General features: G+C 40.7%; 1 protein-coding gene across 2 annotated transcripts in view; it reads left to right on the forward strand.

The window, feature by feature from the left end:
* The window catches only part of AFAP1 (actin filament associated protein 1), a 66,155-nt gene that overhangs the window by 27,890 nt on the left and 21,984 nt on the right, over window positions 1–16,281 (forward strand). For both annotated transcript variants that reach the window (XM_053458249.1, XM_053458250.1), the window contains exons 2-6: window positions 6,331–6,459; window positions 6,806–6,894; window positions 11,652–11,760; window positions 12,648–12,859; window positions 13,003–13,182. In XM_053458249.1, coding sequence (XP_053314224.1) covers window positions 6,331–6,459; window positions 6,806–6,894; window positions 11,652–11,760; window positions 12,648–12,859; window positions 13,003–13,182 — 719 coding nt within the window. The remainder of the gene's footprint in view (window positions 1–6,330; window positions 6,460–6,805; window positions 6,895–11,651; window positions 11,761–12,647; window positions 12,860–13,002; window positions 13,183–16,281) is intronic.

Raw genomic sequence — 16,281 nt, forward strand, 5'->3', positions numbered from 1 at the left:
CCCATATGTGTTTTTTATATTCCAAATTTAAACAAATACGTTAACTTGTTGATATATGTCTTAATTCCTTGGGAGACGTAAATGAAAAACATTGTGGTGATCCATTCCTAGCACAACATATTCATTTAATTATTCATAAACTAACAAATGCAAAATGTGGATTCATACGCTAAATATAGCAATTATGAAATGAACACATATACATATTTAATACATCGTTAGGTTTCCATGTCCTCTGTGCTGTGATTGGGAAGCTCTCATAGCTTCGTTCTTTTAATTATTGATTTATTATAACATTTCCGAATTTCCTTATACCTGTAACTATTTGTATTGGTCCCATGAGAAAATGTTCAGAACTCCAGGAAACATTCTAAGCTCCTAGAAAAGAGAGGGGCAGTGGGATCTGGGTCCAAACAGACACACTTGGGAGGTTTGTGTACTTTTTGTTCAAAAAAAGTAATTAGTGATCATAAATATTGCATACCTTAATGAATGCATAGGCATTATATATATGATGTAAAGTGTGGGTTAGTCCTTAAAATCTGGCTCCCAGAAACTTACAGCTGTTGTTGAGCAACAAAGGTTAATGCCTTCTGATCAGAAGAGAAATATTGTGAGACGTGAGCCTTTTTGTACTTGCATTGTAACAGCTCATCATGCGTTAAAGAATGTGCGTTGCATAGATTGCTCGCTGCTCGCTCCTCTTGCCATTAGAGTATTAATTACGATTAAGAAAGCAGATGTTATGACAAATATTTGGCATACGTGCAAACCCCTGACCCTGGTTATATCGCCGATTAGTGTTTTTGCTGTATACTGCTCTGAATAATCACCTCTCCGATGATGATGATGATTTGGGATGGTCCAGAAAAATGAAAAGAATAACATAAGTCGAATGTATCATTCCTCCAGGGTGACATTCTGTTTTCTGGTAATGCTTATTTTTTTTGGATGACATCATAAGGGTTTGCTGAAGTTTGCAGGTCATGCAGTAATTTCATCAGTCTAGAGGATTTGCTATTTGGTGAACAGTAATATCATTGGGGTAGAAGACATTCCATATGCTAAATAGCTTGTCAGAAGGGATAATTAACTAATTACATTTTTATTGCCCTTTTTTGTCTTAAAGGAATAGATTCTTGCAACTGTATTTTTTATGACATCACTAGAAACACACTAAGGTCTCTCTTAACACAGGAAGTGGTCTGTCGGGGAAAAGTACAGAGAAGTGAAATAAAAGAAATGCAGTTCTAGATATAATGAACCGGCTTGCTAGCTGAGAACCACACCGACCATCACAGAGATGTAACCCATTAAGACATTGGGGAACCTGATGATTTGACTGCTCTTTTGGTGGCTCTGGTGATAAAGTCCAATTTCTGGACCTGGTTCTACTAATCAACCTGCTATGATTTATACTATGCAACAACTCCTTCAAGATTATGTTTACAAAGTGTCCCGTGGGTTCTAGATTGCATGACTTGAAGCTAACCTCCCTTTACTGTTTGGGTCTGTAAAGAGACCTTTATGTTGGGTGGTGGCTCAGATCACAGGTTTTAAAAAGCAAGATCATTATGCTTTTATATGACTCCATTTTCACCAAGAGTCTATTCCTCATATGTATCATTGACAAAAAAAGAATTCCTTATTGATTTAGAAAAATATTTACTTTTGTCACATCTGGTTTACGTTGTCTTCTCATGAATTGAACCACATTTGCTGTGATCCTTAAAACCACAAACTCCATCATTTATGGGAATGGTAGGAGTGTGCGCACGAATCCTTGGGCATTAGTCAATTAGTTGTTGTAAAGGTGTGTGTGCATACCCTTGGGGCGTAAGTGAATGATTGTCTTAGACTGATTGGCTCTGACACTAACTCAATATTTACGTGAGCCTTTCCATTTTACCCTCTTGGCAAAACCCCTGCCCCCCCCCCGACATATTGAATCAAGCCTTAAATTTTATATTTCATTTGGGTTCATTTTCTCCAAACAAGGCTCAGGGGTTATAGATGACACTGCCAGGTATATAATATAATATTTGCACATTCATGATGTTCAGGTATGCATGCATTTTTAAATTATGCATTTTACCGATACCTAATTGTCTAAAAAGCAGCACTTAGTCCTTTCTTTTCTATGTAATTTTTACCTAAAGATGGAGACTGTGTGACTAGGTGATAAGGCAATAGACAATAAAAAGAGTCATTTTGAAGGCCTCTTTGCTCGGTCATAGTGCTAAATATATGCCTTAATTGGCTGTAATTAGCATTGGCCCCAGGTCCCTTGGGTCATCTCCTGTATCTGACTGCCATCTGCTCCTGAGAGCTGTAGCCTGGGGCAGACATTTGCCTTCATCACATGCGTGGTCCTGTCTGCCATGTGGGACTTGTTCCAGGAGCTCTGTTTGATTGTGAAAGCGAGACGCGTCGTAGGGAATATTAGTAGATAAACCATGATATGAAGTGGCTGGTTCTAAGAGCTAAAGACAGAAGCAGAATTTTAAATCAAATCATCACAGACCATGGAAAAGTTTAGCTAGACCAGGTTCTGCTACAAGATGGCGCAAGTCAATCCATTCCGACCAGTTTGATGAGGATACCAATCTATGAACGAAACACTGGTCTTATGTCCCTCATTCTGTGACGAAACCTTCAGTACGCTACACAGAAGGTGAAGCGGTAATATAAATTACGTATTATCTGAAAGTTATTTGTTATGTTCTTTTTGTCTGTGCTTTCATGCCGATGTCCTTTAACACTGATACGAAAGAACTTACCGAATGAGTAGTTTGTCGGCCAAGGAAATGTTGCTTTAAAAGAAAGCTAGCTATCTGTTAAAAGGGCAAGATAAAAATATTTAAATGTTCATTATTCATTGGACATCTCTGCAGAATATGATGGCGCTTAAAAAAACCCCATAATAATAGTATTATGTTGTAGCTGTTATATAACCTCATGGAAATCTAGAAAGTATTTAAGTATGACCACGGGGGCTTTGAATTTTTTTTTTGTGCTTAGGGATATGTCACATGCCGGAATCACTGAAATGGTTAAATGGCAAATTGTAGCTGATGTTGGCTTCTGACAGAGTCTTATTGTTCCTGCCATGGTTGGCTGTTGTGTGACCTTGTATCATGCAATCACTGGTGCCTGAAGCTCATATGTCACTGGGATGACCTGTCTAATACATGATGTTCTCTGTCCTAAAATGTTTCTATGCGAACGCCCCTTAAACTTGTGATTAGAACAAACAAATTGCTGGGGTGTCATAGAATGCGCACTATGAAAATGAAAACTGCATCTCACCCAAGTATCATATGCAATGGTGTACAAATGAGCAATTTTGTGTTTCTTCTGGTTTAGAATATTTCAAGATTTGGTCTGATTGATATGAAAATGAAGAATAGTAATGAATATTAAAATGAATAAAAAAAAAAAGAAAAAACCTCTGGATCTGTAACTAAGCTGAATAAATCACACCAACATATTTTTAATACAGCAATTTATTGTTAAAATGGCATTCTTAAAGATTCATTATTTATACTATTAGAACGTTCATGATGTGTTGCTTCTAAATGCACGTCATAACTCCATATCTATAACTTGACTTTAGATGTTTTTAATTGATTTTTATTGGAAACTACTGTGTTTATTAAGAAGTGTCATGGTCTGTTCATTAACAGAAACACTAAAACCTTACAAGTACTTGCGTTCCATGCGCTCTCCGTCTCGTTTGTAGTACACAAGCAAGCAAGCTGGGTTGTTTTGTTGAGTCATTAGTAAATTGTCTGGGCAGTTCTCTGGCCATACCCCACTTAGAGTATAATATACAGTACAAAAGACCATAACCAGATTAACACTCCAAGTGGCCCTAGGCAATGTGACAAGTTAGGGCCTCCTCCCAATTGCTTTACAGCGACTGTCACCTAAGGCTGGTCACTAACCTGCTAAAGTGTTTCAGCGACAGACTCCTAATTAACCATTATGTGTGTGTATATATGTGTGTATATATATGTGTGTGTGTGTGTATATATACATCTGCCCCTCCCCCAAGTCCATGATCAGGTCCACTGGAGGCTTCATCTCCAGGAGGAGATTCTGCAGAACGTCCATAGGAGGTTTACCAAATTGGTGAATGGGTTTCAGGATATAATTATCATGAAATGTTTAAAGACATCAAGGATATTTTAATGGAGGAGATATGTTAAGACAAGAAGCCATAGTCTAAAACTACAGGGTCCGTGGCTTAGATGTAATGCACAAGAGGGGGCAGATAAAAAGAACAGCCTTCCAGCAGAAGAGGAAGAGGCTAATGAAGTGAGGGTATTTAATCATACACGGGATAGGCATAAGGCTCCTCGGAACGTAAGACAGACCAAGAACGAAATAAAGTTTGAGGATAACAGTGGGCCAAATTGTTTTTGTCTGCAATCAGAGTCTCTGTTTCTGTGGTTTTTCTTAATCCGTCCGTTTCCCTCATGAGTGGAGACAACACCAGTGGAACGATACATTTGTAAATCACAAGCCTGATTGGGTTTTGTCAGAGCTGACGAGCTGCCGCTCGGGGTGAGCAGGTCACTACTAATGAAGTGTTTTTTGTACAGTAAAGAAACTTGGCTTGGAAGAATAAAAACAAACACATCCATACCACATAATCACTTAATCATTCTCTCCACAAAAAAGAAAATGTTGACTGGCTACATATTCATATCTTGATTAAAATGAATTTGCGAGCGGCAGGAGAAATAAATAAAAAAAATATCTTTGGTTTCTCAATATCTGAGGCAGAATTTATCTTAGTTTTCCATCTGTTCATGCTTTGTTTGCACGGAGTGAAAGAACCGATGCTGTAGGCCGTAGTACTTCATATCTGGGTCCTTTTCAGATATTGAGTGTTTCAGAGGTTCAACCTTTGGGGCTTTTTGTCAATAAAAAAGCCAATTAATGGGGAATTATTTGTGTTCATTGACTGAATATGTGATATGCGTTTCATGGAATAGGTAGGATTCAGGGGAATATGTAACGTGTCTGAGTTTGATGCTCCAGTTACTAGGAGTCTGCCTACTTACCATATTGAATATTTATATAGAGTAACTAGTTGGATTCTGACAAAGCCATATTCACTGAGAATGTCTCGGCAGTATTGGCCAAGAGATCTTTCACGATGGTGTAATGAAGGGCACTTTCATCACCACACTGTGCCGTGTCATATCTGGAGATTAATAGAAAGACATGTCCAAGAAGCTACAGCAATGGTAGCTCATGACAGGGGTAGGTTTTTAACCTCCAAGTGGTGGCAAGTGTGGGATTTAGCATTATCACTCTCCACCTGAGTTTCTATCCCATAAAACTTCTTACTCTTCTGTCTACTGTGGTTTTAACGTCATTGCTGTAGCCCAACGAGCCCCTTTAGCACGACTTTGAAAGTGCAGATGGCTGCCAGCATACACTCCTCATTCCTCCCATACATTGAAGCTTTCGCATGATGCCATCAGACAGGGGAGGGCTGGCAGCCTAAGGCCTGGGGGGCAAGTCAAGTGAAGTGGCTCCGCCCCCTCGCACTCACCTTTCACCCCTCACGCTGCTCCCATCACTATGCGGCCGTCAGACTGCTGGAAAACTTATCTAAACGGCCGGAGCTACTTTAATCCTTTTTTTTTATTTATTTAATATGCCGGATCGGCTTGCCATATTAAAAATAAATAAAGTATTAAAGTAGCGCCGGCCGGCAGCATCAGCACCCAGCGATTTAGATTCGATCTGATGGCCGCATAGTGATGGGAGCAGCGTGAGAGGTGAAAGGTGAGTGCGAGGGGGCGGAGCTTTCACCCCTCACACTGCACCCATCACTTGGCGGCCATCGCATACGGCCGCTGGGTGCTGATGCCGCCGGCCGGCGCTGCATTAATACTATTTTTTTTTTCATTTAATAGCCGATCCGGCTTGCCATATTAAATTTTTTTTAAAAAGTATTAAAGTAGCGCCAGCCGGCGGCATCAGCACCCAGCGGCCGTTTAGATTAGATTTCGGCCGGCCTGGGGGGCAATTGCCCCCCTGCCCCCTGGCCCAGTCTGCCCCTGCCATCAGACCTTTCATGTTACGTCTGCGTCTTATAAAAATACAGATTTGTTTGGAATTCTACATTTCCTATTCTGTTTTTTTCTGATTAGGGGTAAAATGAGGAACAATGTAGGCGAATTCCTCTAGGTTATTTAAGTCGTCTGTAGCTGCCGGTAAAACTCCTATTGTTTCCATATATGCAGGCTGATTTAATGTCATTTTATACATTATTTTATAAAATATGTTTTTTTTTTCTTTTTTGGTTAGAAATGGAGGAACTGATAGCTGAACTTCGCTTGTTTCTTGAACTACTGGACCACGAGTATCTTACAACAGCCGTTAGAGAGAAGAAGACCGTTATAAGCAACATTCTTCACAGGTTACCGTCATCCAAAGGTCAGTACACCGAGGGCCGCTTTATTTGAGCTTGATTAGCCAATCAACCCGCTCTACGCAAATAAATTGGCTGCTAATGGCATAGATAAAGTTGTAATTTGTGACATCACACTCTCTTTTTATGTTTCCTAATATAAAAGAGAATTTACTTTTGCTTTAGAAAATCATGAATCATCATGAATCATGAAACATTTATTTAATAAAATAGTAATGCATTTTCTTCATATTTTAAAGTATATTTAATTTTCTTTAAACTCATTTTCTATTTTATTATTGTAAAGTATGGAAACATTTTGATATTAATTTGATGGGGTTTTTTTATTCCTTAAATCAATTTGTTCCACAGAATGCGAGGTAAAAAACCATATTCACAAAACAGAGAGCGTGCCTGCACCCCCTCAGATGCCGTTGCCAGAGATCCCCCAACAATGGCTGGTAAGAGCTGTTTTGCTAATGTGAAGCGGACAGGGGTGGTAGCTGGGTAATATAGGTGGTCCCCAGAGCAATAACGCTGTGTAGAGAAGACATGGAGTATCCGTAAGCTGTAGCCCTTCCCTTGTTGACTAAAAGATGTGGTCATGGCTAAGATATGTGGCCTGCGGATAAAAAATTCGGGTTGGGCGAGACCTGACATGCCTTCCTTTGTTGTAATCTCCTGCCTTTCCTGTACTCTGCATAATGTTTGGTAGGCTAGAGTGCCAACAACCCATAGGGTGTAAATGCGCTGATGGGAAAATATTGTTTTCATTTAAAAAATGAAAAACCCTAACCTCAACATTGCATATTATCGACAGTGCCCCGCATCACAGCCATTGCGGCACCCAACCATCGATTCGGCACATCGTTTACGTTATGCCATCGCAATCACAAAGGTTTGCGTTCCAGCATTGATAAAGTTAACTTCAGGCACAGAAGTTTTCCATTCCAGCACTGAAAAGATTAATTACACAAATGTGAAAGTTACACGCAAAGAGATTAACTAGAAAAATATATGCATGCGCACAGACTGAAAAGGTAGTTTATGTTGTATCCATTGTGAGGATGGAGGGGAGGCTGCATTATGCTACAATGTAATAAACAGCGATCTGTTACAATCATTAAGTAAGTCAGGAGCCAGCTATGCCAGCTACTCCTGACAGAGGGGAGACCAGGCTATTAGAGCACAGCCTTCTCCCTCTATAGAACTGGTTCAGGTTTCCAACTGGCAACCACCTTAACCTTTCAAAAGTCAAAATGAGTTTCTTGGTAGCCTTAGAGGAAAATACTCTGACTCTGCCCCTAAAAACGATGCATATGTAAGTACTTCCAAGTGCTTTGTTCAAGCAGGAAAAATAAAGGTTTTTACCCTAGGAGAATCTGCAGCCGCCTTCCTGTCCCTTGGCCTAAGGATTATTGCCACTGGCTGCTTAATGCTTTGTGTACATGCGCGTTGGGGTGTGAACCGACCCCACTGCCCGCAACATTTGTTGAGCCAGCACTGGAGCTGACTATGGGTGAGCATTTCACGCGCCGGAGGTCTCCTGCTTAGAAAATAGCTGGGGGGTGTGGAAAGGGACAAATGTATATGGGAGGATTCTCCATTTGCAAGTGGGACACTATACGTTAAAGTACAAGGAGTAGTCCTTTAAAGGAAGAGGCTGGAGAGAGGACCATTTTTGGAGTTGGTGACTGATTGAGGGCATATGGCGTAAAGGTGGGAAGGTCTCAGCTGGCTGAATGTAGACTTTTCTTTGCTTTTGATGTTTGTGTTCTGGGTAAGATACCCCTCGCTCACAAACGGTTTATAAAATAATCATTTTGTTCTGGCACAGAACCACAGTAAATGAAATACACTTGGGGTATTGGGTGGAGACATTAATATGTCAAGCACGATCATGTCATCACTATCTCAGTTTATATCTCTGTCCGGCTCATTATTCTTGGAAAGCGAACGCAATGATAAATTGTTCCAGTGTCCGCTGAACACAGAGCCATTCAGGGATGAGCCTGGAATTCACTAAGGGGTGTGAGCTCCCAAAATGTTAGAGCGCAGTGTTTTTACAGCTTATTCACATGGGATACACGCACAATGTGCGAGGTGTGCACAGATGGGCCCGTTTCTCTTACATATTTATTGAATTTAGAAGAAAATGTGTTTTTGGAATGGCGTGGGCAGTTTAATGCCAGTTAACACAGATTCTATCTTTTTCTGTTTTAGCAAAGGTTCTAGCTGACCTACTCGGCCAAATGTAACCCTTTTATAACTGAGGCTTAGAAAACCTCATTCTTCGTACTGTTCAGTGTTCAAACCCTTCTTTAATCTTCTTTAATCATGTGACATTTTGTCATGGATAATCATTGTTAACCTTCTTAAAAGTTTCTCTGCCTTTATGCAATCAAATAAAATGCCAAAGAGTGTTTTTTTTAATTTGTTTAAGATGCTAGGGAGCTCAATTGAACAACAGCGTTCAAACTCTATAGAGGGAACATTGAAAAGCCTGGCCATTGTGGGTCTGTGTATGAGCGCCACCTGTGGTTGTATGTGGAACTACAGGGGAAAAAAGTGCTTTACATCTTAAGCCAAAAGCAGCCTCAGCTTTACATCTTAAGATAAACGTTCGGTCCCTAGGAAGTTGCTTACAGAGTTTCAGAGTAGTCAGCACTTAGTCGTATTTGCTCGATTATAAGACTACCCCCCGAAATTTGGATATTATATTTAGGAGAAAAAAGAAAAAGCCGAAATATAAGACTACCCTATAGGAGAAAAAGTTTTACTAAAAATTGCCACAAAGGCAATTGAGTAATCTGCAGAACATCTCAGAGGGCTGGGTGTAAATGAAACCTTATGCCAGAAATGGCAGGAGCACAGGAGAATTAGTTATTAAAGCCTAATTCTTCACAGCTTCACAAGAACATTTGCTCCTTATGTGACATCTTCTAATTAGGACTGCAACAAAAAGCCTTATAGATGAGCATTTGTGAATACGCAACAATAAAAATTATCCTCTAAAAGGTGCTGTTCCACCTAATATAATATAATGCTGAATCTAACACTTTTATAACTAAATGCACCATTAGATAAGTTGTTCCTGGTACTGTCGAATGCCCATGCTCTTTCCAGAAATAATTCCTTAATCATGTAAGATTTTGTCCCATATATATAAAGTTTGCCGGGAACACTTAATTGTCATGTGACACAAAAGGAGGCACTGATAAGGCAATAGAAAGCTGTTCAGCGATATTGTCAGTTTGCAAAAAAAAATAAAAAATGTATATGTGAATATTGCAAAAATCAAACAACAATGGCCCATTTAATGGGGAGGAAGCTCTCTCGTTTTGGTTTCATTTTGCCTTTAAGAATAGCAGTGGTAAAATGCAGATGTGTTGAGTAACAGCAATTTTATTCTTCCAGTGGTATTCTTGGCATTTGCAGATCGGCAGACCTCGCGCCCCCCATGTACTCCTGACTCGGAGAGTATACAGTATATACCCTGGAACAGCCCATGGCGCTTCATGTTTGGAACAGCTGTGAAAATTCTAAAATGGAACGCTTTAGTTTCCCTTGTATACATTGGCGAGCCTGGGAGGGGAATATAGCTCTCATGTTCAAGGTGCACGTTTGGCTGGCAATGCCTGGGAGAAATCATTGATGCTAAGTAACATCATAGAACAGGCTTTTCCACCTAATGGCACTTATACAGAAGGTGGAAACAAGACAGACGTCTATTAAATAAAACCTTTATATATTTACATTGATGCCAGACTTTTTAAAAAAGGGAATTCTGAAAACTATTGCAAATATTTGTAAAATATTGAATTTTATGCTATTTAAATCCCTTTTCATGATCCTCAAAAAAAAAAAGCAAATCTCCTATACAAACAAAGTCTTTTGACATTTGACACATGACATTTATATTAAGAAGGAATGCTGGTGTAAGGTGCCTTTCAACCGGACTCAGGGCCTAAGTTGCCTTTTTTTATTTGAACAATAATACAGCCTTGTTTAACAAGGACCGTTCCATGACAGGTCTATATGCAATGTAACATTTACGGCAGCTTGAAAGAACGGCCAGTACAATCACAAATTGATTCCATCTGTGTTGACGTTGGCTTAACGTCGCAGCCCGGCCCAACCCTTTAGTAACTAGCGGTGTATAGGTATCTGTTTCAGACATGAACACCATTTGTGTTTCATTTCCTCTTTTCTTTTTCTGTCTACATAATGTTAACAAAGCCCTTCCATGTATTCAGTGAGAGCACAAGGTACTGGCAAAGGTTCCAAAAGGTGCATTGTATGGCATTTTTGTAGTTGAGTTTTTGTACCATAGTCAATTTCTGGTATGTAGTGATATTGCGGAAAACATCTGAAGGCAGTTTTCTCGGGTTATTCTTGCTTGGTGTAAATCCATAGTAGATCTTCCGGTTATTTTTATTAACATGTTGAACATCAGCATATAAGAGTGGTACCTTCAAAACCACTAAACCAGGAGGCTTCCTGGTAGACCTGAGATTTCAGCTGACTTGATTCTTGAACATGTTTGTTGAAGGACCGATCCGGTGAACTTATTTTGCAGGATGGGTAGACCTGGACCGGCATACCTGAGAACCCATTGTCTGGTCATTACCTGATTTAACAATGCATTCTGTAGAGTCAGTTCGTCAATTCTAGCCAAGTCTCTATATGGGTCATGCAAATTGCATAGTGAAGTTGTTGAGCTGAAATGACAATTCCTTGCAGCTTCAAGGCTTAGTGAATAAACCCCTCTTAATCAATAACGTTCTCATTTCCATGAATGTCTCATGCCGTTGCGAACAGCAGATGGTGTTCCTCCCTCGGCCAAGGCCTCTTTATTTGTACCAAGAGGAATGTTAGGAGGATCTAAGGTGACAGAAGTCCGATGTTTATTTGGGGAAAAATGAGTGTTTGGGGATTTTGTTTTTTACATTTCAGCGTGACAGTCATAAAATATACATCATGAGATGTTTATAGTATGTTTAACTTGTTTAAAGGGTTGTGTGGGTGGAATATTTACTGTGTGAGGGGCTTATAGGGTAAGTGATTGTGGTTAAGAGTTAACAACGTTCTGTTGAAGTTGGTATTCTCTCAAACCCCATATAACATATGAATATATAGCAGGTCTCTAGTTGCAGTTCTAACGTATTTCTTTTAGGATTAAGCATGGCTTACTTAAGAATTTTGTTTTTTCTGTCAGCCGCCAGATAATGGGCCGCCCCCTCTGCCAACATCTTCCCTTCCAGAGGGCTATTATGAAGAAGCTGTGCCGCTAAGCCCCGGTAAAGCCCCAGAATACATAACATCCAGTAAGTAGCTCTCTGAAGAAAAGCATACTTAACCGTATGACGACATGGAAGCCAGTGTTCTGGCCCATCGCTGAAGGAACTCTTCTTTTAAAAAAAATAATTTTTAGTTTCCTACTGAAAAAGTGAAAGAAGGTTAGCTCTGGCTGCGAGAAACCACCTTTTGACCTCAGTCCATGACAGCGGTAATCCATTCCAGATTTTGGAGAAGCTATTTCACTTTATAGTGATTTTTTTTCCCCCTCTTGGCAGTTCTCCGTCCAACACTCTCCAGGCCTGGAGCGAAAGCGCGCAGTTTGCTTAGGCCAAACTAAGGACTGTCACTTTGTCTGCCAAATCAATGCTTAGATACTAATGTATCCCCCTCCTTCCATTTTTTATTGTTGACACAGCAGTTACAAAGCAGAGTATGTGGGGGGTGGCGGGGCGGTGGCAAACAAATCTTGTTCAGGGAAACAAAGAAACATCTTTCGAAAGAAGAACCCTGGTGTAATCAGAGTCTGTGGTTTGAGGATTCTATCAAGGGAAAAGATCAGTTCTATAAAGCCGTACATGATATATTGCCCTACGCTGTCTCAAAGGGCATTATTCACGATTTGGTACCAGTGTTCCATCTGTCTTGCTGTTGAGATTGTAATAGTTATCACATGATGGGACTCTTCTGAGTTAAGCTTCTTAGATCCATGTGATAAGAATTCGTATTAATGCCAGTGATATACCGGTAGATAAAAAAATATCGAATAAATGTTTGGCTGTTTTTTATGCCTTTTTATACTTCTTATTGCATGGAATAATGATAGTATTAGTATGATATATATTAGTCTATGATGTTCTGTCAAGTAACATATAATTGTTCAATTTATGTACAATTGTTTTATACAATTCTTTAGACTACGACTCTGATGCTATGAGCAGTTCTTATGAATCCTATGATGAGGAGGAAGAAGATGGCAAAGGTCAGAAGAAGAGACTTCAGTGGCCATCAGAAGAAGCCTCCATGGATCTTGTGAAGGATGCTAAAATTTGTGCCTTTCTTTTACGGAAGAAAAGATTTGGCCAGTGGACCAAACTGCTGTGTGTCATTAAAGAAAACAAGTTATTGGTAACTAGTCTTAGAGTTCTTCAGTGAAAACCGTTGACTACAATTTAAGGGTTTCTCCCAGTGTTCCCCGTAGTTCTAGATCTCCTTTGCTTTAGTGTTTTTAATATTAAGTGTTCATCATTTTTTTTTCATTTTTCTATTAGTGCTACAAAAGCTCCAAGGACCAGCAACCTCAGATGGAGCTGGCGCTGAACGGCTGTTCTGTGTCTTATGTTCCAAAAGATAGCAAAAAGAAGAAACACGAGCTGAAGATTACTCACCAGGGAACAGATGCTTTGGTTCTTGCTGTCCAGAGCGAGGAACAGGCAGAGCAGTGGCTGAAGGTAAGCCAGACCGTAGCCTGACTTTGATAAACGGTTCTGTGCTTTAATTGCTGGCTGTAGTTGATGACCACACCTATGACGTTTTATACTTTGTACGTTAAAATGGAATGATTTCATGAACTAGGGGCAGCTCTGCATTACACACTCGTACTTTTTTTTTTACGGTAGTATTATTGATGTTAACGACCTTTAACTGTTGAAACCTTTCACAAGATGATCTGATTGGAGTGCTCTGTTGTAATAACTTAGCATAGCAGGCGTATTATAAGCCTGCTCAGCCCCTTTGACATGACAGGTAAGTGGAACACAGGACTGGTCTTCACTGACAATACGACTGGAATGCCCTCAGTAAGGGCACGCGGCCGGAGAGCCCCTCGGACAGGACCCCATACACACGGCAGGGAGCCCTCAGGCAAGGCACATGTAGTCAGGCAAGCCGGGTCATAACCAAAAAGACGAATCAATGTCGGATTCAGGAGCAGAGTCAGAACAACCCGGGTCAATACCAGGAGATCACGATTAGGAGCCAAGAGCAAGGTCAGGACAAGCCGGTTTAAAACGGGTAGAATTCAACTGGGAACAGCAATGCTGAATACACTACATTGTAAAGGTCCAGACTGAAGGGCAGAGCAGGTATATAAGGGCAGGGCTACACCCAGGTAACGTGGCTTAGCTGATACAAATTAGTAGTGGGTGCTCCGGAGAGGAAAGGGTGGCTGCAGATAGGTATGGGAGTAGGTATCGATATTACGTAGTCCAGGCAGGCTGGGTGGAATCCTGACATTTGTAGAGGGGAGGCCTCATGATGCTAATGATATCAGCTACTAATAACCTTTGTAATGATTTATTAGCGTCCCTTTTTCAATCATATCATGCACTATTTTCAGTGGAAAACTTCCATCTTGCCTTTATTTGCTCCATATTACAGAAGCATACCTGGGAACTCTCCAGGTTTGACCTGGAGTCTCCGAGTCAAGCTCTGTTTCCCCAGGACTCTGGGTCAATTTTTTTTTTGTGAACAGGGGAGTGGCATGTGGCTACACCCACAACCTGCCCACTCCCTGCCCACGTTTCCTTGCACCCCCCACTAAAGATTCTAGCCCCACCCCCACAGGAATCCACTCCCCAGAAGAGGGAGCACTCCTTGGACCCCAGCCTGAGAAGTACATAAGCGTGTACAGATTTCATACGTGTGCAGTGACATGTCTTGGGTGAACGCTATTCAGATCCAAAATAAGATTTGGGTGCTGAGAGGGCCTCTGCAATGTTAATAAGCGCTGCTGTTCCTTTTAGCCACAACTTTTATTGTAATCTCTAGTTACACAACTGAACTAACAGATCTGTCGTTTTATTCTTCCCCGTGGAGGTAAGTATGCGAATAGGATAAGGTGCGTCTGCGCTGCTCTATCACTAAACCTTTAGAACGGCTCGGAGAGAGGGATGTTTTTGGTTTTTTTGGAATGCAGAACATTTCTTTTTTGTAATACTTTCAAGTAAATGTTCCAACTATAACACATTAATGCGCGAAATCTCCATCTGAGCCCCATTTGGAAGAAACGTTCAATTTTTAATAAAGTGTATTACTTCATGAAACGGAAACAAGCTACAGAACAAGAAGGAACGCCGACACCCTCTTTCATAACAAAGAAACTCTCGCTGGCACAAGGAATTGGCAAAAGGGAATCGCCAACTGGAAATGTAATGCGCTACGCACCAGAGCACATTTCAGATGGAGGAGTAGCAACTGGAAAGGCAAAGCACCAGATTTATATTGCAACATTTGCTTACATTTGGTATCGGCCCTCCGCAGCCGCCATCTTTATGGAGTGCTGACATATGACATCATATCCCAGAAGGCGTGCTGCTCCTTTTGCCGTATATTACGGAGGCTGTGCCAACTCCGGCGGCCCTCCATGTTGTAACCGGGCCAGTTGGGGAGGTCAGAGTTCTCCATCGTGAACGGCTCATTGATCAGAGGCATACCAGAAATCCTGATGTCCAGAATACATCGGTGACAATATCATAATCCCAGAATTCCGATTCTTCTTCTTTTTCTCGGCAATTACTATTGCTGAGTTATTTCAACAATATCTGTATACTGAAGAATTATTAAGAAGGAAATGCTGAATATCCCATATACTAAACTGCTACCAGTCACTCGAATGATGGTGAATAATCTTTGCAGCCCCTTCCATTCCGATATATTCTGAACGTGTTAGTAGATACATTCATGCTTATAAAACCGTCTTGTCGTGGCCTGCAGACTGTGCTGAGATCAGGGAACGGTGTGCAGACATCACAATATCTGTTTCTTCTTGGGAATATTTTGTCTAATGCTACCTTTCTTAAGAAAATGAAAAAAAGCAGGAAGGGAGGTGACTGAAAAGGGAATTCTTTGGACAAAGTAGAAATTCATTCGTTGGGTGTAGACTGTGTGTGTTTCTAACCGAAATGTGGATCTACATCAGGGTTCAGAAAGTATGTTACCCCGCCGTACGTACGTTTTAAAACCACCCCATTCTATCGTCAGAAATATGTATAACAAATCTGAAATACACCATGAAATATGAATCATGGACTCATACGTCTCATATGTCCCTCTATGGGGCCTTTTACTGAGAGGGTGGTAGATAAATGGAGCAGCCTCCCAGCAGAAGTGGTCGAGGTGAATGCAAAATGGGAATTTAAACATACATGGGGTAGTCACATGGCTATCCTAAATCTAAAACACACTCTCTGTGTGTATGTCCGGAAGAGAGCAGTAGGAAAGCACATTTAAATAATTTGGGTATGGTATGGGGTGCACAGTTTCCGTGGCAGGTTTCACAGCAGTCATTCCATGGAGTCGCAGTCCGGCTTCTCCGCTCTTAATTAATAAAAGGATTGTACGGATCCAACACAGACTGTGAATGATACAAACACAACAGAGGGTTAACGTGTAGCCTTAATCCATCAGAAACAAAGCTAATGAAACATCTAAGGTGAACTCAAGTCTAGACGGCAAACCACATTAATGGCCTAAGGGGTTACTTGTAAAGAAATGTTCTGGTAAAATCACTGTCATCTAAACTAAATACTTATATACATAAACACCAAAAG

This window comes from Spea bombifrons, chromosome 1 (assembly GCF_027358695.1).
Source record: "Spea bombifrons isolate aSpeBom1 chromosome 1, aSpeBom1.2.pri, whole genome shotgun sequence".
NCBI classification, from domain to species: Eukaryota; Metazoa; Chordata; class Amphibia; order Anura; family Pelobatidae; genus Spea; species Spea bombifrons.